The 19,815-nt window shown below is 45.9% G+C and overlaps 1 protein-coding gene across 1 annotated transcript in view; it reads right to left on the bottom strand.

The window, feature by feature from the left end:
• Positions 1-19,815, bottom strand: part of LOC101580939 (adenylate cyclase type 2) — a 200,226-nt gene that overhangs the window by 30,339 nt on the left and 150,072 nt on the right. Inside the window, exons 14-16 of the mRNA XM_023706620.1 lie at positions 18,757-18,876; positions 12,832-13,001; positions 2,985-3,069 (exon numbers count right to left, since the gene is read on the bottom strand). Of these exons, the coding sequence (XP_023562388.1) occupies positions 2,985-3,069; positions 12,832-13,001; positions 18,757-18,876 (375 nt within the window). The remainder of the gene's footprint in view (positions 1-2,984; positions 3,070-12,831; positions 13,002-18,756; positions 18,877-19,815) is intronic.

Below are 19,815 nucleotides of genomic sequence, written 5' to 3'. Positions count from 1 at the left end.
CTGGGTACCGCGCCCACTGCTCTACCTCCCTGGCATCTGCTGGCTGTGTTTGAAATGTGTCCTCTGAAGAGTTCATGTATTGGGACCTGGGTACAGGTTGGCTCACTGGGTGGCGTGGAGCCTTGAGCAGGTGGAAGCGGCCCTGCTGGAGGTCTCCCTGTTGTGGAGTGAGCCTTGGCTGCTCTGGCTTCCTATTTGAGACATCGGCTCACGCGTGCTCGCAGCACAGGGTGATGCAGAAGGGTGCCACGGCCATCCCCTGTACCACCTAACTAACTGAGATGTCCTCCTGGCCCTCCACAGAACAGGCTGTTCTTGTCCTTGGGTGGGACACAGGCTTCCTCCCTTCTCCAAGGGATCCAGGTTGGCTGCACTTCCATCGGACCTGAATCCAGTGCATCAGTAGAACTGCAGGTTTTGTACAAGAGATGGGGTATCTTTCCGTCCAAGTTCCTCCGCTACTGAAAGGAACATTTAGTACCCAACTTCGCTCAAGAAGCAAACACACTGCTTCCACTTAAGGAAAGATGGTTTTTGGGTAGGGAAGCCACTAAGATGAATGACGGTGAACGTAAGTTGCAAAAGCTCTAGTCTGTCATTTAATAAGCAGGTCAGGAAATACAATGCCTGGACTACAGGTCATTAGTGCTTATAGTACTAAAAAGCCTTCTTTCTAATTCAGGGTAGTTGTTTGTAAGATTCATGCCATTTGGAAGGCTTCACAGATGCACTGTTGTCTCAGGGGTCAGAGCTCACTCTGGCCCAGGAGACTTGGGACCTGAATAAATCATTTGCGTAATGGTGCTGGGTGCAGGGCCGGCCTGCTGGGCCACCCTGGCACTTGCCACAATGTGAACCCTAGCCAGCTACTGCGAGTGATCACAAAGAGTGACTACACCTCCAGGGAGGACTAACTTTTCTAGGCTTTGCACACGCATACTGCTTTTGCTGTTCTAACGACAAGAAAGGAACATCTCCTTGCAAGACTGAGGCAACTGGATTAAATTAGTGCCCCACTTGGATGTGATTCTTTTGATGATTGATTTTAAATCAATTAAAGGGTACCAGCTCAATTGTCAGTCTCTGGCCTTAAGCACAATTATGTAGTGTCCCTAAATGTTAGTCATCTTCATGAGTGATAAAGTCGGGTGTGTTAGTTGACACATTGTGTCAACTTGGCTGAATCAGTCCCCGCAGTTCTCAGCGTGGGGGCCTAGCCCTGCAGGTGGGCAGGGCCCAGGAATTGAGAAAGGCTTCCTGCCACCCTGCCCCCGCTTCCCTGGAGAAGTCCCAGTCTTCGGAGAAGCTTCATCTTTGCAGCCGCGGCACTTTAATCGCCAGTCAGTGCAGAAGGGAGAGAGAGGCTTGATGGACGGCGCAGCTGCTGCTCCTCCTCTGCTCTTTATTGTTTTTTGCCGTGTGAACTGCTGTTGTTTGCCTTGGAGCCAGAGAAGTGTAGACTGAACCTTCTAGTAACTGTGAGCTAAATAAACCTTTCCTTCCTTCCTTCCTTCCTTGAGTAAAATGTAGCTAAGACATCGGGGGAATTTAATTTGATTCCAGGTTGGCAGAACATGTTGCTACAAAGTCATACAAAGGTTCCCACCAGAGAGGTTGTGGGACATAGTATCGGGGCTTGACTCAGAAAACAGGTGACCCACAGAGGAGGGCTCTGTCCTGAGGAGCCACTTCTGGGCTGTGCTCCTCTGGGCAGCCGGATTCTCCTCCCGCCTCCATTGTAGGGCTTCCCAAGGGAGGCCACGCCTGTCCTTGCCTCAGAGTAGCAAAATGGTCAGTAGCGAGAGATAAGCAGACAAACAAGCAGGATGTAGGAGAAGCCAGAAAAGTAGTAGGAAGAGAGGCATGAGGGAAGTTGTCAGACCTGCAGGTCACAGGCACGGGAAGGAGGAATGCTAAAGATGGGGCAGGGGCACGTGGAGGGGCTGCTATAGGAAAGAAGGGGTCTTACAGGGCTTTGCTTCTGAACATGCAGCTCAGCCCAGACAGCTGCCCAGCCAGTCAGCTCCTAGGAAGGACGCAGCTCCTCGTGCCTGGGTGGGTAGGAGAGGACAGTCCCAGAGGCAGGGCAGCCAGCCACGGATGTGCACTTTGTGTGACCACAATCTCCGCAGTGAGAGCTGGAAGCCAGACCCCAACTCTAAAGTCTGTGCCTCTCAGATATTTGTCATAGACTTAGTATAAGTGATTAATAGTGCAGTAGAGTTTAATACACATTTCCCAAGTTGGTTATTTCAAGATAGTGTTTGAACTTAAGGCCTTGCCCTTGCCAGGCAGGCGCCTATGCTGCTGAGCTACATCCCCACCTTCAGTGTGGTGTTTTGCACCTCTTATCACAGGACTTAAAACAGATGATGGTGGAGGCATCTGGAGCCCGGCAACAGGTGAGTTTTGTAGTCTGTGAAAGAGTGACCTTGCAGAAGGAAAAGAATGACCCTTAAAATCCTGCCTGAGGTCTCTGCTGGGAGACTCAGAGAAGCAGCAGGATCACTGGAAGCAGGAATATTTCATCTGGTCATGATATATACATTTCTAAAGAGGAGCATATTTGTAGAAATGGTTGAAAACAGAATAAAAAATATCATGCCCACTTCCAAGCAGAAGAAGCACTCCATCCATTCTGAAATGCACTGAAAATCCTCATCAATAGGTCTTTTCTCAAATAACATCAGCTGTTTGGAAACTATGGGGGACCCTTCTGTAGGTCTACAAAACCTATGGATTGTACTTTTAGCATTATCAGGGAATGATTTCATTCACGTCCCTGGCATTCACAGAGTCTGCCCCTTGCAGAGAAAAGGACCTCTTTCCTCAGTATCTAGTATTTCTCGCTACCTACTTTGCTCTTAAATGATAGGGTGATTTTTGACTTTGAAGCATTCGTTTGGACAGAGCTGACCACACCACACAGCAGCAAGGCATCATTCTCCATCAGAACCTCAGAGCTGTGAAAACAGACTTCTTACCTGTCTGCCCAGGACCAGCAGTGTGATGAAGAATATGGAGAGAGACACGGAGCCCATGGTCTTCAGGTCTTTCCAAATGCCTGGCCTATTAAAAAAAAAACAACCAACCAGTAGACAGACAGACAGACAGACAGACAGACAGACAGACAACATGCACAAGACTTAGAATTCAAGTAGTGACAAGCTTCAGAATCTCTAATGCATAGGTAAGTTGTAGCCCAGTGAAACACTTATTTCACATATATCTCTAAGCCAAGCTTGTCCATAAGCAAAAACAATTTATTTTGAGAAGGCAGTAATAGAAGACTTTAAATCAACCCAGACTTCCTACTGTATATTAAGCTATGATCAATATAAAACTGATAAAGGATGAATGGCATTTGGTTTATTCTTTTGGGATCAGTATATATTCAGTATAACTAAATATATGTCTTCCTGTGTGTTTTCCCTTCTTTCCAACCTGTGCTGCTCCTGAGCTTTCAGGTGATTTTGCATAACAGGGATGGAAAGTGCACTGGGCCTGCCTGTTCTCAGGGCCAGTGACCGTCAGGGACTGAGTGTGCTCAGGTCTGGCCAGGCTGGGCACGGCTCACCCTTCTCACCACAACCTTATGGGCAGTGGAGACCAACACAGGAAGACGTCTACAGGCATTCTAGGGTGGGGCGGGGTCTGCATTCCCTGCCAGGTGGTTGCTTCCCACACACGACACACAGGAGACGTGGAGCAGAGGAGCTCGCTCGCATGGGTCTACTGCTCCATATACCACAGAGCATCAGATGCAGTGTAGGGTCAAGCATAGGGCACTAGCACAGGGACCAAACTGTCGCTTTATGCAGTGTGCTGTCCTTACTTTGTGATTTTCTGTTTTCACCAGGCAGGGCCCAAGGGCAGATGACACAGTAAGAGGATGTGGTGTAGAGCTCAGGGGCTCAGAAGGCTTTGGAGTCAGAGACCCAGGTTTGAACTTGAGCTGCGAGACACTGGGTGAGCCCTCCTGAGCAGATGCGCCTCACCAGTCACAGGAGGGAGCAGCACCTCCTTGCCTGCCTGCCGAACCTGCTTGCACAGTTCATGCCAGCTCTGTCTGTCTGTCTGTCTGTCTGTCTGTCTGTCTGTCTGTCTGTCTGTCTGTCTGTCTGTCTGTCTAATCTGGTACATAGGAAGCTCTCTGAGAGTAGCACTCATGATTTTTAGTGTTAATTGTGGGATTATAAGAGAAGGGAATGGGGCTAGGAGCCAGATAAAAGCATAAGGTAATGAACCTTAGCAAATTTCACTGACAGAATTAAGGACCCAAATACAAGGGAAAAGCGGGACAAGGAAACACAAGTGCTTTGGCCCAATCTTGTAAAACCTAGCTGTTCTTCTCTGGGCCCGTGGTGCCATGTCTAACGGCACAGTTGCAGTGACCGAGAGAAGCACGTGTACAAAAACAATGCTGACTTCAGCGAGCTTTAAGTTCACTTTTGTCCACACTGACCGCACAATCACTTTACACACTAGTTGGTTAAAGCAACACAACACATCCAGCATCCCAAGAGGATGGTGCAGGCTGAGCTTTTCATTTTTTCTAGCTTGACAAATAGGATGCTAACACTCCAGTTCTAAGGGCCAAAAGAAAGAAGCTCGGACACCCCAACTAAGAGTCAAAACTGAATGCCAGGCGAGGTGGTGCGCCAGCTCCGTGAGCGTAGCGAATGAGAACTCAGCAACTCTTTGCACTCGCTGGTAAGGGGCCAGCATCCCAAATGTACAAAGCCAGACTGGAAGAGACCTCTTACGCAATTCAGGATGTGATGGGTTTCTGGTTAACACACAGAAAATGCATACAAGGAACTTGTTGAAGGAAATCCTTCTTGGGGACTCCTAACATTAACACACAAACTAAGGAAGGCTTCGGTGGGCTAACACTCTACTCCACCGGTCTTCCAAGTCTTGTATTTTACTTAACATAGTGACAAGGCACAATAGGGATATGGAAGAAGATGGGGATACAGAAGAACCAAGATAAAGCTCTCCTTGCTGGTCTGGGGAGATGAGAAAGTGCCAACCTACATGGACCCCAGAAATAGCACAGCACACCGGCCTGCAGGACACAGCTGTGTCGTGAGACACAGGCGCTTTTTCTGAAATTCTCTGTGCAGTTGCAAGGACTTCATATTGCCTCTTAGATTTTAATGACACTTCTTGAGTACTTCGTTCATCTAGTGAGTAAAAAGAACTGCCAACGTACACCAGTGGCTGTCTCCCATCGGGGCTGCTGGGCATCTCATGGTCCGGTTTTGGGCTGTATGTGTTTGTGTTAAGGTGGGAGAGGTGGGTGGAGGTGGAGGGGAAAGTGGAAAAGAATCCAGGCGATGGCATGGGATCTTAGGGTCTCTTCCTGGCAGAGTCTTGGCCACTGTATCGATCACTGCACTAGTTCCTGGGGGCTCCTATACCATGGTAACCCAAACAGAGTGGTTTACAAAAACAGAAAGGTCTTGTTCCACAGACTTAAAGATGGGAAGTCTGGTATCAAGGTGCCCAATGGTGCCAGCACACATTACTTCTGCAGCTTTCCAGGAATCTTTGCCTTGTCCCGGCTTCCAGGAATATCTGGCATCCCTTGGCGGCTTGCTGGGGATCTCTGGTATTGCATCCTAGGCTTGTTGCTGAGTTGCATGACCTCTTCTTGCACTGTCCCGGGGCCCTCGCTGTGTGACTGGTCTTCACGGGCTGTAATCTTCTAAGCACAGCATGATGCTGGTTCAGGGCTCACCTTCCTACAGGTGACCTCGTCTTAACCAGCCATACAGCATCTGCACCTATCTTACGTCCAAATCAGGTAACATTTTAGGGAGCTAGGGATTAAAACTTCATCACATTATCATTTGGGGTACACAATTCAACACACCAGATGGGTTGGCCATTTATATAAAAACAATAGCCAGCTGTTCACACACACATATACATGTACACACTCACACTCATTCATTTGCAGGGCCAAATCCACTTTGTATCCCCACATTAAGGAGATACCATGACTGATTCAGGAAGTGCAAAAGATCCAGCCAATACAGGAAGTTTTTCACTCTAAGATTTCTAACATGATAACAACAGTAGTTGAAATGTGACCAAATACGCTTTCTTTCTATCTAGAAATTAGGCTCTGGGGACTCAGACCCTTAAAGATGCCTGTGGCCGCACATTAATTTGCAGCTTGCCTTGTGCCTGAGGCTGTCCTTGGAGCAATCTTTCTGACCCTCATGTTTTAAGAATCTAGAAGAGAAAAATATGCTAAGGAAGAGATGGAGGAGCTACTTGGTAAGTCAGTCACCACCCTAATGGCCAACACTTCAGGCGAGGTAAAGAGGCTGACAGTTTCACACTTCTCAGGAAAGAAGACAGCCCAGGCACAGAAATACAAGCAATCCTACTTTCCAAAGCTGTCAGTTTCCCACGTAAGATGAACTTTTATTTTTTATTTTTAAAACATACCCAAAGAAACCCAGTTTCTGGTATGCCATGAACAGTAGACTAGATGAGGTTACACAGACCTTCTCAGGCCCGGGCCTCATGAAGGAGAAGCCAGTGAAGAGCAGAAGCCCCACCAGCTGCCAGCTCATAGACTTGTCATCATTTTGCTTCTTGGTTGTCTTTTTGCTGCACCATTAACTTAGGAAACCTCTGGGTTTGCACCAATCAGCGATGCCAGCATTCTCAGGAATCTTTGAAGTCAAATTCATACAAAAAGCAAAAGTTTTGTCCAACTTAATGATGCCACAGGTAAGAATCTGCTCACTGTAATTTACTCTGCACAGGCTGGGGACTGAGTTGCTAATTACAGCAGACAGCAAAACACCCAGAAAGCAAACGTTGGTGACAAAGTGAATAAGGCAAGGCAAAGATAGAACGTCCCTGTGCTCTGTCAGAGTAACCTCATCTAGGTCTTCCCTCTGGAGGGGCAGGGTACTGCTGAGATGCACTGGTCAGCACTCTGAGATGCTCCCTTGCATTTGAGTGACAGGCACTCAGGCTCCAGTAGGTCTCCTCTTGGCTCCTCCTCCTCATCCTGAATCAGCCGTGACGCATGAGAACAACAGGTCAGCAGGATTCCCACACTCTAAATCAAGGGTGCCCAGGGGGAGTACCTTGGAAAAATGAATGAATGGACAAACAGCTGCATGGGTTTAGAAATTGCTCATTTCCCCTAAGGGATTTCGAGACACTTTTTCCTCCCTGATTAGACACAGAGTCACCAGAACCTTATGCAAACTTCCAGAGAAGGTGGCTTGGTGCCATCGAGGGACAGATGGCTCAAAGTCTCATGTTTTGTCAGAGTGTTACTCATAGATGTCAAGCAAAACCTTCCAGGGCTTTGACTAGACCAGTGGAATAAGAACAGGAGCACTCTGAGGACAAGCCCCCGGGGCACTCGCTAGTCAGGAGGGATGACACAAGGGGGCAGCAGAGCGGGTGCTTGCAGTCGTGGTGGAGCCCACAGTGCATCTAAATAATGCGGCTGTGGGTTCACCTTGTGGGGAACACAGATTTTTAATGTGAAGTAATGCCATGGGTCTGAACACAGAGTTAGCATCCCTGCTTGAAGAGGAAGACCACAAGTATGTGGTCAGCAGAGACCACGAAGAAAGCTTGCACAATCCCACTTCCTATCCTTAGATCAAATAAAACAAGACAGAGCCAGTCTCCAAGCCAGCTGTCCAAAGAAAGGACAAATCCAAATCGCAAGGCCTTACTCTGCATTGGTTAGAGAAGCCCATCAGCGCAGGCTGCTTTCTATGGAAGGAGCTGGGCAGGCCTGGGTAGTCAGGCTGTCTTGCAGAGTCAGGCAGCTGGGATCTCCTCCCTTCCCACTTCCCTCAGGCGGGCACCACACAAAGAGAAATGTGTGCTCCTTATTTGGGGAAAAGGGGCGGGAGAGTGTGGAAGCTGAGTTATTAAATTTAAAAGTAATTTTGATTTTTTCAGTAGTAATTTGAATACATTATGGGGGCTGAACATTATATTTGGATAAAAACTATATTTGGATATAGTTTTAACTTTTAAAAGGATGTTCTTGGGGGCTGGGGAGATAGCTCAGTAGAATAAGCACTTCCCTGGCAAGCACAAGGGCCTGAGTTCAATCCCGGGTTCCCCCCCAAAAACAAAGAAACAAAAACAAACAAAAAAAGGTTGTTCTTAAAGAGATTCTGGGTGCTTGTGGACTCCCTCAGGCATGAACAAAAGGGTAGAACTACAGTCTCCCCCATCTTCTGTGTATGACAGAACCATAGCTCCCCAAGACTACTGTGGCCTTCATCACCCATGGCCCCAAACCAGACACAACACATCAAGCCCCCGGGATTTCTGAGACATACAGATAAGGCACAGAAAGAAGGATAGTTCTATCTTAGAGAGCTTCACCCACACATAGTGAGAGCTTGGGCTTCTCTATTGTTTTCCTGGACTGGGGGACTGATGAGGTAGGAAGGTGAGACCAGGTGGCCGTGTCTTCCAGCTGTAGTCCCAGCTTGGGGGTGACGCTCAGCACTGAATGTGACAGACGCTTAAGTGTTCAATTTATGCGCTGCCCTCCATTTCTATTCAGCTAGTGTTCTAATATATACTGGGTAGTCTACAAGGCTTCTAGTTAGCTCCTGTGTAAGAGGTTCCATCGTTTTGTCCTTCTTTGGTTTTCTTTTCTTTTTTTTTTTTGGAATTGGGGATTGAACTCAGGGCCTTGTGCTTGCCAAGCAAGTGCTTCTTCCACTGAGCTGTCTCCCCAGCCCCTGGCCTCCTTTGAACGAAAGGTTCAGGTGTAACTTTCAGGTTAGTTTACCTCATGACTGAGTCTATATGAAATGATAACACCCCGACCTTGACACTTTCCACTTCTTCAAGAAAAGAAACATAAGACAATCTGACAATATCTTACCATCTGCAGCCAGCCTAGGCTAGGGGAAGGGAGCATAATTTCAAGACTGAGTACTTCCAGCAGCATCAGCGGTCATTAATGTCATTGTCACCTCAAAAAGCACTCAGCACCTTCAGTTCTGGCTAAGCACTTGGGGAGAAGTGTCCCAACTCGGAAAGGGGACCAAGACTGATGGAATCATGAAACTTCTTGTGGCCGTGGATGACATGGAGAATTGCTATAAAAGCTGAGGAGTTAGGAAACATCTTGCTCTTGACACAAGAAAGCTCTGAGGCTCCGCGCCGTGAGGTGACCTAGCAGCGCCACGTAAGGACAGCTCATGCTGTGCGCTGGGATGCTGCAGGCCTGTGGTGTGATGGATTTTTAATGGTACATTCTCTAAAAAACATCTTTTCTGAACCCTAGGAGTCTGCTTCCCACATTCAAAAATCTATAAATGTACATTTGATGCTATTTTCTGAATCATTCATTGATTGGGTATTTTTTTTAGAGTACACTTTTCCTGTTTTCTTTGATTACTCTATTGGCAGCGGTCTACACTACCCTGCTGGTCTGTCCGTGTTCAGCATCAGATTGACTCAGAACAGATCCCTGTCATGGGGGTCATCTGAATTCATACAGGACAATTGCAAGGTCCAAATGTATATTCAGTTGCTGAGAGCACTGACTTTAAGTAGAGATGTCCTCTCCAACTTTCTTTTATTAATGATATAAACAAAAATTTATGTAGACACTGAAGAGACACAGCCTCATGGAGCGAAAGATATATACTGCCTTCAGAGAAAGAGCTGAGCAAAGAGGTTTCATTCTGGCCATATTTAGGTTCTTAAGCTCATTTTGGAGTACATTCTTTTTTTATTCAGTCAACACCATTATTATGTATTGAATAATACAAGGCACCTTTGTAGGCATTGTTGATACAGCAGTGCCACTTGGTTTGGGTCTTCTATTTTGCTTAACTCACCTGCAGATGTTAAAGTTTTTGGCATATATGCATCACAGAACAGGGCTAACAAACCAGAAAGGCTATGTCCCATTCTTGGGTGTACAACTTCCATACTTCTAGGGTGGTGCTAACAAGACAGGAGCTGCTCAACCTTAGGCACACCTGGGGTGAGAGCCAGAAGCCAAAGTAGGCTACCGAGAGTGCTCAACAGAGGAAGTCCAGAGGCAGCAAGGCGAATGCCTGTCAGGGCCAAGCATGGGACCCAGGGAGGAGACCAGAGAAAGACGCAGGATCACAGGGGTGAGCAGGGAGCGAAGATACAATCTGTGAGTGAAAAGCAGGGACAGATGGGCCCATCAGAGAGGAGGCCCTCCCTGGCCACCCTGAGGGCCGTTGCCTCCCGGGAGGGCATCGTTTGCTTTAGGATTTAGTGAAATGAGTAAGGAATGCACCTTTGGTTGTGTATCTGGCATGGGTCACAGTGGCATCCAATAGGCCGTGAGGCTGGGGAAGTCAGGGCACTCACTCTGCCCACCTTGGTTTTTCCCTCAGGGTCACCTTCAGCTGACATTAGAGGAAAGGTGTGAATGTCGAGGCACCTACACCTCCGCCATCCCCGCCATCACGTTAGAATACCTCTTCCCACTGAGGAGTGTGCCTGGGAGCTCCACAGGGTATGACGAAGATACACGGTTAGAGCTTAAACTGAAATGAAATTACAGCAAGAGACATTTTCCCGTGAATCACCTTCAAAATTCTTGCCCTCGCTTTCAATATTCTTGCCATTTTTTTGAAGCAGTTCTGAGAGTCCTTTTTACGTAAGTGCCTTTACAGGACACAACGGAAAACAGTCACTGCAGTGGAACACGCAGTTCCTAAGCACCCCGCAACACAAAATGAGGCTTATAAAAACATAGGGGTGTGTCCTCACCCACCTGAGTGACAGGATCTGGTAACACAGACCTCCTCGCTCTTCCCCTAAGTCAAAATGACCACGAGAAAAAACATGAGCATGAGAGGTGAACATTTTGGATTAGTTCAGGACCTTGGTTCAGCCAGGACAGCACAACTAAAGACATCTGGGAAACGGGATACTTTAGAACTGCTTCAGAAAGTGGCAAGAATGATGGCGTAAGCATGCCTGAAGCAAGGGAAAAGAATCTGAGGGGGATTAATGATGTTATGTCTGATAGTGCAATAAATATAAAAAGTTAAAACTTTCACCCTGAGTGTCAACGCCATCTTCTTCTTATGCCCAGTCCATACAGGGACAGATGCAGGAAGTGGCAGAGGCTTTGGGTGGAGACTGGGACCTGGGAGACACCGTCTTCTTCACAAAGAGAGTGCTGCTGGCTTCAGGGCTGGAGTGAGGGCTGATGCCTGAGCTTCCCTTGTCAGCCTTCCCTCCAGTGCAGGTCATTAAGAGCCAGAGCGAGAGAGCAAGCGCCCAGCAGGAGCAAAGCAAAGTGCTCTGGAAGTCAAATTCTCCTTTTTCTCCTACTCCACTGCCTCTGGGGTTCTGCCCAGGAATTATGGCTCCTTAATGGGCCTTGTTTGGGCCCCAGGTGTCATCTTTCCTGTACCAAAAACTTGCTAATCTCATCTCTTCTTTTGCTTTGGATGTGTAACACGTTCCATCACTTTAAATTTAATAAAGAGACATTAAACAGCGTCACCAGCTGCGTGTGAGCATCGGCAACGCCACATTTATTCAGGAACGTGACACACAGGCTTTCTGGATACGGTGCTTCTGGTTGGGGATTTTAAGAATTTATAGGAAAATTAACTTCTGCTTACATTCTCAACTCGGCTCTGGAATCATAAAATTTTCTTAATACAGTTATGCACTTTTACAACTCCAGTGCCTTCAGTTTGATGACAGATCAGAGTTTCCCACTGTGGAGGACGAGGAAACTAAATTGGGTGAAGAGCGTGTGCTGTCACTGCGTCTCTGAACGTGCTCGGGTTGGCGAGAAATGCTTTCGGCCAGGCAGTGTGGTGCCCGACACCTTCTGGACACCAGTGAGCGGTTGGTACCCGAGGCACAACCTATTTTTCTGAAGCAGCAATTCTATGCAAATATTTAAGGCATTCATTAGTGTATATCCAAACAAACAGGGGACTAGCACAGAGGAGAAGGCAAGACACTCTCCGAAAATATACTCATGCCTGAGGGCCACTAAACGGACTTGATAGAAAGGATTTTGCTACTGGAATGTGAAACAGAGGCCATTAAAATGATTAAAATGATTTTCCTCAAGCAGGGACTACAGTATCCAGTGTAAGTTCAGGAGAGGGACCTGACAACAGGAAACTTCCGTGTACTTCAGCGGGCCCTACAAGACCTGCTTGCCCAACTTATCCTACAGGTGGGAGAGTGGATGCAGTCTTACCTTTCTTGGTGTCAGGTTCCCTTTGTACCAGAGAATTTCTAGGGCCTACCATTCTCCACCGTACTACAGTATTTTAGGAAATCTCTAAGAAATAGCATGAAAACTACTCATTTTTCCTCCCGGTATTTTTGTTCTGAACTGAGATCTATTTTTCGTTCCTGGGGACATTTGGTGATTTCTGGGGACATTTTTGGATGCTGTGAGTAGGGGGGAAAGGGACTGTGATTAGCTTCCAGTGCATGGCAGAGGCCAGAGAAGTCATTAACACCCTACCAAGCACAGGACAACTGCCCAAGCAAAATTCTTCCCTCCGAACTGTCAACAGGGCTGAGGACTTGGGGCTGCTCCTATCAATACAGCTCAGATTACAGTGCAATTTTTCTCTCTAAACCACTTCATATCTTTTAAGTATATTTGATGACACACACTGCAAGTAATAACAAAACCACTCACCATCTTCCTGTCCTTTGAAAGAAAGCCTCACCCCGATTATCAATGACAACAGCAGTGCTAATTTGCATTCAACCCACCCTGCTCTCCACATTCCTCAGAGAGCTGAAAGCAGGGGGCAGGTGGAGGAAGCAGTTTACCTTTCGAACAGGACCTGGCTGTAGTCATCCAGGACATGGGAGTGGGTGTGCAGCAGGATGGTGTTGTAGCTCACCAAGGCCACCAGCATGATCAGCATCTTCAGCTCGTAATTCACCCTCAGGAACACGGAGCAGGAGATTAGCCCCAAAATGCAGCTGTATATGAAGTACTGGGACAGGGACACAGGACAGATACTTAGGCTCTCTTCTGAGAAATGGTGACACAAGTAACTGAAGACCACCAGGAAGTCTATGGGGTCAGCTTATAAACTGGCTGTGAAAGTGGATGTCCATTCCTGTCCTCTGATCCAGAGGTGAATACCTAAATGTCATGGAGTCCCAGGAATTACTTACTCTACAGCTTTCTGAACAAGCCTGGCAATGATAAACAAAAATAAGCATGCACATCGTCAAATATTATACAGAAACAATTTTTAAAGCAACCTATGTGAAAGATACTGTAAACAAATGCCATTTATGTCTTGAAAACAAAAATGGTATAAACCCGTATACACTGATGGACTTAAAAATTATATCACAGGAAATCTTTTTTGACCATTCAATTCTTCAATTTTTTTTTTTTTTTTTTTTTTTTTTTTTTTTTTTTTTTTTTTTTTTTTTTTTTTTTTTTAGACAGGGTCTTGCTATGTAGCTCAGACTGGCTTCAGCTCACTGTGTAGCCCGGGCTGGTCTCGAACTCTTCATATCCTCTTGCCTCAGCCTCCAGTACTGGGATTATAGGCATGCGCCACCACGCCCAGCTTTAATTCATTAAGAGGATATAAATTATTGTAGATGACTCTGTTCAAAGCATAAGAAAGCCAAGGCACTTCCTCTCATGGCTTAAGTCCAGAAGTCTCCCGAAGTCTCTTGTGGTGACATGTGGGGCTTTTCACAGGTAGCTAGAGCTAGAGTGTGCACTCAAATCGGCCTGGCAAATCATGCAACTGTCCTGGGAGGTGCTTGTGGGAATGGAGACAGCACCTTGACTGGGTGTGCTTCTTTCTGCTAACACCCATACAAGACGGCTTGCTTGGTGTTGTCTTTGTTGTCCTAGAAATCTGTCTTTTCATTTTGCAAATGTATTAGTCCATAACAGATTGGAAATTAAGTAAAATAAAGTGAAAATAGAAGCTGGTCACAACGAGGGTGAGAAACTGATTTGGTAACCTGGTAGTGGCCCCCTAGTAGTTAGAATGATCCTCAAAGGGACTTGCAGAAGCTGGCACTCACCACGGGATCTGGCTGTGGCTGGGCGCTCACTGATGCCTTGTCCTGTTCCATCTTCCAAAGCACCTTGTTTAAACAATTAAGGCAACCCTATATCTGTCTCATGTCACTCAGGGTGGGGGTGATGAGAACACCCACCTCAGAGGAGTCTCAGGGTGGCTGAATACTGTAGAACACAGTCCCTGGGCTGGAACATGCGAAGCTGTACAGATTGGACTGTTACTATTTCAAACTGGGGCTCCTTGAAAGTTTCAGTTTTTACAACAGTTCTGCTTATGAACAATGTACTTCTAAAAGGCTATGCTACTAAACATTATCAACTAGTGCAGCAGGATAAGGAAAGAGAAAGGAGAATAAAGAAACACTTTCCTGAATGGACACATGTGTCAAGGCCTGTATATGAGCTCTGGGGAAGCTGGGAGCTGGGATCCAATTGCAAAGATTCCCCTGTGTGTCAATGCCTGTAAGACATCCCTTACATTTCAGAAGTTAACATTCATTCTTAGACTTTTGGCAAAGTTTGGTATTTTGGGAACATCGATAAATATATATACAATAGGTTGTCAGATAGATGATAAACATTTAAAATATTTTGTTACAGCTAAAGACTCACTGCCATGAATCCCCCTCACTTTGAGCACCCACATTTCATCTTTCTTGCCACTTTCTGAAGCATCTCTGGAAGTCCACTTTCGCCAGTGGCTTTCCGTGGTGTTATGGCTGATACCTAGATGTCCTACCCAAACCTCATGTGCTCATAGGTGGAGCTTTTTGGAGACTGGATCTAAGGTATTCGAATGTAGATTAAGGGTATGATACTGGGATTAGGGATGTGTGGATTCCTCCACTAATTGTTTTTGCTTAGTTCTTGGTGTGGATAATGGAAGTCCTTCCCTGGGCGAGGGTGGAGCCCATCAGCAGGCTTAGGGCCTGGATGAACTGTAAAGGGAGGGAGGGAAAGCAGGCTTGCTACTACTAGTGCTGCTGCAGCTTGCAGCTTTCTGCCTGCTCTGCCATGAACTGTTTCTCCTCTGTGATGCCCCTCTGCCATGCTGCGTTGCATATTTAATACACACACACACACACACACACACACACACACACACACACTCAGTGCTGCTGCTGAGTGGCATTCTACAGAAAGCCAGCATGGTAAGAACACTGCAGTTTGTCTTATCCACTTTATCCTGCCGATCTGGCACTGAGACTTCTCAGCCTTTTCCAAAGTGAAAATGCCCACATGAAGTAAACACTGGAACAGATTCAGAACCTCCAAGCAGCCTTGACGACAGAAATAGAGATGCAACAGTGTACAAAAGAGGACTTCAGAATTGCTTCAGAAAGTGGCAAGAACTACGGGACGAGTGTGTTCAAAGCGAGTGAAGTGTTTTGCGGGGGTTAAGGGCAATGAGTCTCTCTCTATAATCATTTTTTATTTGAACATATACCTTACTTTACTTTTTGATCAAATCTTGTATGTCAGTGACAAGCATTTTTTTAGTCCATTTTCTATCAAGTGGCCTTTCCAGAATGCTTAGAGGATCTGCAGAGAGGGTTTGGTATTAAAAGGTAGATTGAAACCTGTGGTCCACCAAAAGGGGTGTTTTAATCAATTAATTAATTAGATATAGAGTCTCACTATGCAGTTGAGACTTATATCGATTCTCCTGTCTCAGCCTCCCCAGCACTGGGATTACAGGTGTGCGCCACAATGTCCAGTTTCAGTAACCAGCATGACATCCGATACTGGGGATTGAACCCAAGTGCTTGTGCTTGCGAGGCAGGTGCTTAGACCACTGAGCTATCTCCCCAGCCCCACAAAGAGGTGTTGGGAAGAGCTGGAATGGGGCAAGGAGGTGGGGTCCCTGAAGACCAGGATTCTCTACTACATAATTCAGCATACCAGGTGGAAGAGCAGGTGATCACAGGTTGGCAGTGGGCTAAGTGAGCCACCGAACTGACTGCTAAACCAGATTACTAGTCATTTTTACTACTTCTGGTGTAACTGATAAAATCAACTTGGGTTTTATCACAAGTAATTATTGCTGTTACGTTGAGTAATTTACTAAAGTTTATCTGGGCCTCAGTTTCCTCATTGGCAATATCAGAATTCCAGATAATATCTACATGACAGAGTAGTCTATTGGATGAAATGATACCATGCCTATAAAATGCCTGCTTCAGTAGGAAGAGCTCATCTTTATGGTTTGATATTTTAATATAACCTTTTAATGCATGAAAATACGGTTCGCTGATAATCCCTGAGATCCACATTGAGCTAATACCACTAGATCTCCATGTGTTTCCAGAAGTTTTTGCTACTCATTATTAGCATGAGGCTATTTTAGAAAATTATGGTCATGCTCTGGAATGATTTTAAATGATACTTTTTAATTAATAATTTATCATGAGTACACATAATATTAAATATTTCTGTGTTGTAAATGCTGGGTATAAATTTATTATGTGCTTATAACTAATTGCAAAATTGCTTTTTCTAACCTTCACCTTTCTTTTTTCCTGTTCGTTGTTATATGCACACTTGGACAAATACTCCGATGGGTAAAGATTCATGTGTTGAAGAGTAATTTCTGGGAGTAAGCTTGCAGGGTAAACACTCCTGCATTTACGCTTTTCTGGCATGAGCACTGAGAAAGGTCATGTGACTTTATGCCACTGTCGGCCATGAGTGGGACACTGCTCCCTTGCCAGCACGAGGCATGTTGTAACAGAGGGCCGGAGTGGTGTGGACACATGTAGCGTGCACACACACGCTCCACACATATGCACGCACGCACACACACGCACACACACACACCCTCTGTTCCGTCAAGGAGAAGTGCGGCGCCGCTAGGTTCCTGGAGAGCTCCGGCAGGTCTGAGGCCACCATGCAGTTTCCAGGCTGTGGGAGCTCGCCAGCCGGGAGCCTCCTGGATCAGCTGAGCAGAATCTCCTCCTGCGGATCCATGACTGGGTGAGGGCGGCCTGTGTGCTCATCCTACCTACATTTTAAGCTTTTTGTGTACATTTTTTTTACCAGATTCTAATAAGAGTGAATAAATTCTGCCTTTGTTCCTCTTAGATTTTTAATTGCTTGAATTATAATACACTGACTTAGCTCAATAAGATTTGTAGTGCTGCCCTCATGATTTTAGTGATTCCAAGTGTGGTGAGTGATTCTACTCAAACATAATGGACGGAGAGATTTTTTCTTTCTGAATTCTTCCCAGCTATACCTCCTTACCTAAGCAAAGCACAAACTTTTAAAATGTAAATTGGTATGAGAATGCCATGAGAATTGGTCGCTCTAGGCTCCACTGCCTAGGAGCACATCATGCCCTGGCTGATGTCCTTGGCATAGGAGGAGGAGGACACAAACCACATGACCAAAGCAGCAACTTTCCCTCCCGCAGAGGGGAAGCACAGCTTTCTCCCAGGGAGATTACAGTGGTTAAGCCCTTCTGATGAATCCTACCTCTTACTTTCCATACAACTTAGTTAGAAAAGTTGAAGTCTCATCCTCACGAGGACTCATGATAACACTTAACTTGAGAACGAGGACTCCTGGGATAAGGCATGAAGCCTATGGTCTCTTTCGTCCCGAGCCCTGGGGACATGGCTATGGGACCATGAGCACCTCACTCAGGAGCTGCGAGAATCCTTCTCGTGAGAATACCAGAGGCCTCTGCTATCTGTACATAGAGCCGTGAGCTTCTTAGGAAACTAAAATGATGATGTGAAGAGAAAAAGGATAAAAGCAAAATATCAAGAGAGCAAAGCCCTGAAAGAAGAATAGGTAAAGAATCTACTATTATAGCTAATTAAGTTAGAAAAATTGGTAGAAATCTTTGAAAGTATGCATACCAAAATACTTACATAGGTCTCCCAAATAGTTTACACTAAATCTGTGTGTGTGTGTGTGTGTGTGTGTGTGTGTGTGTGTATTTTACAGGGGGTCGAACTCAAGACCTTGTACTTGCCAGGCAGGCACTTACATCGCTGAGCTATATCCCCGGCCCAGTTCACACTAAATCTTAACACAAATTAAATAGGAATAATCTATGCTACTTTTAAATGATTCTTCAGAAAATGAAAAGAGGGGGATTAAATTACTTTTCTTTCCACAAACAATTCATGAAAAAAGGACAAGACACGCTTAAGCAGTAGGTAGCTAATTTAACTTTTTTTCAGTAAGAAGGCTGATGTGTTAGAAGTTTAGGAATTCCAGTCAAGGCCTGCTGTTCCACTAATTGCACTGAGTCAGTTAACAAGAACGCCCGAGGACAGAGCCCCCAGAGGCATGGAAAGAGACCATACCACATTATCACGGTGGTCGGGGGATAATTGCATCCTCGGAAACAATAAGCAAAATCTATAACCAAGATGCCCAGACACTCCGGGGTCGTTTCACTGGGTATACACAACAGCACACAGGCTAGAAGTATAGTGCCTCTCAGAGAACGCACACCAGCCCTGGTGGTGAGAACATCAAAATAACACCCTGAGCTTGCAGGCGCAGGACTGGGCGTCCCAGGGGACCGGGACTTCTAACCACAGCTGACATTTATACACTCAGGCCCTACTCAGGGGTTGACATGGGAACAGAAAAGTCTAGTACGGAACTGCCCCTCTGTCGGAAGGTTGTTGACAGCACACTGGAAAACAACAAAACAATAATGAGAGCGGACTTCTTACCGGGAGGAAAAATAAATTCTGTGCGCGGAGAATCGCTGCCTGGTTAGGCGAGGCGGAAAAATTTGCGTTTGATGCATTGGCAACTGGAAGGACAGCCTCGTCGGAGTCACTCAAGAAAAACTGCAGAGAGAAGTGATTTTTTCAGTGAATTCATGCAAATTAGATAAAAATAGATAGCAGGAGGGAGCCGCGTTTTGGGGTGGCTGTGCTGCCTGTGGGCAGCTGGCAAGACTGGTCATGTGGACAGTTGGTTTCTCTCAGCGCCAAATGCCTATCGCGATCATTTTCCCCTTTTGAGGTTCTGGCTATTCCACAGAGAAACAGCTCTTCTGTGCTTCATATTCAATAAAAAACTCTCTATCTTCAATTCCAAGGAAAATGTGTCAAATATTAAAAATGCATGCTGCGTAGAAAAGTGGAATTGATTAGCTAATGTCACTAGAGTCACAGAAATCTAACTCTACCATAGAATCAGTGTCTTTGGAACACTTTCCCGCAGGATCTTTGCCTTCTCGGTCCACACAGTAAAGAGTCAATAGAATTCGCTAAGTTTTTGACCTTAAGGAAGCAAATTAGTTTTGCAGGCAAAAGGCGCTCACTGACACCAGCATTTGTATCTAGTATTTGTGAGTTTCTGGCATTTCAGATTACAAAGGATTACACATTTGAGAAGCCGGATGTCATCAGGGCTGTTGGAAAGATGATTATAATTAAAAGTGATCTAGAAAAGACCAAAGCAATTAGCTCTTCTGATTTTTAATTTTTTTCTTTGTACAGGTTTGTAGTACATGAGGATCACATTCGTTCTGAGGAGCTGGGACGTGTACACACACATCTTTTTACATCTCCCTGCCATATCTTTCCTCCTGTCTCCATCTTTTGGTTTCTTTCCCATTTGCAAAATAGATAATAGCAAGTGGGGAGGACAGCCACTAGCTGTTATGTAATCATCACTAACAATATTAGTGTCTGGTGAGAGTGGCAACCTGTTGTTCAGGCAGGAGAAACAGTGTCATACAATCCCCCTGTCTGTCTCTGTCCCTGTCTCTCTCTCTCTCT

Source organism: Octodon degus, unplaced genomic scaffold, assembly GCF_000260255.1.
Source record: "Octodon degus isolate 3935 unplaced genomic scaffold, OctDeg1.0 scaffold00008, whole genome shotgun sequence".
Classification (NCBI taxonomy): domain Eukaryota; kingdom Metazoa; phylum Chordata; class Mammalia; order Rodentia; family Octodontidae; genus Octodon; species Octodon degus.
Note: the sequence above shows the minus strand (reverse complement) of the source record. Positions and strands in the feature narration are given on the sequence as shown.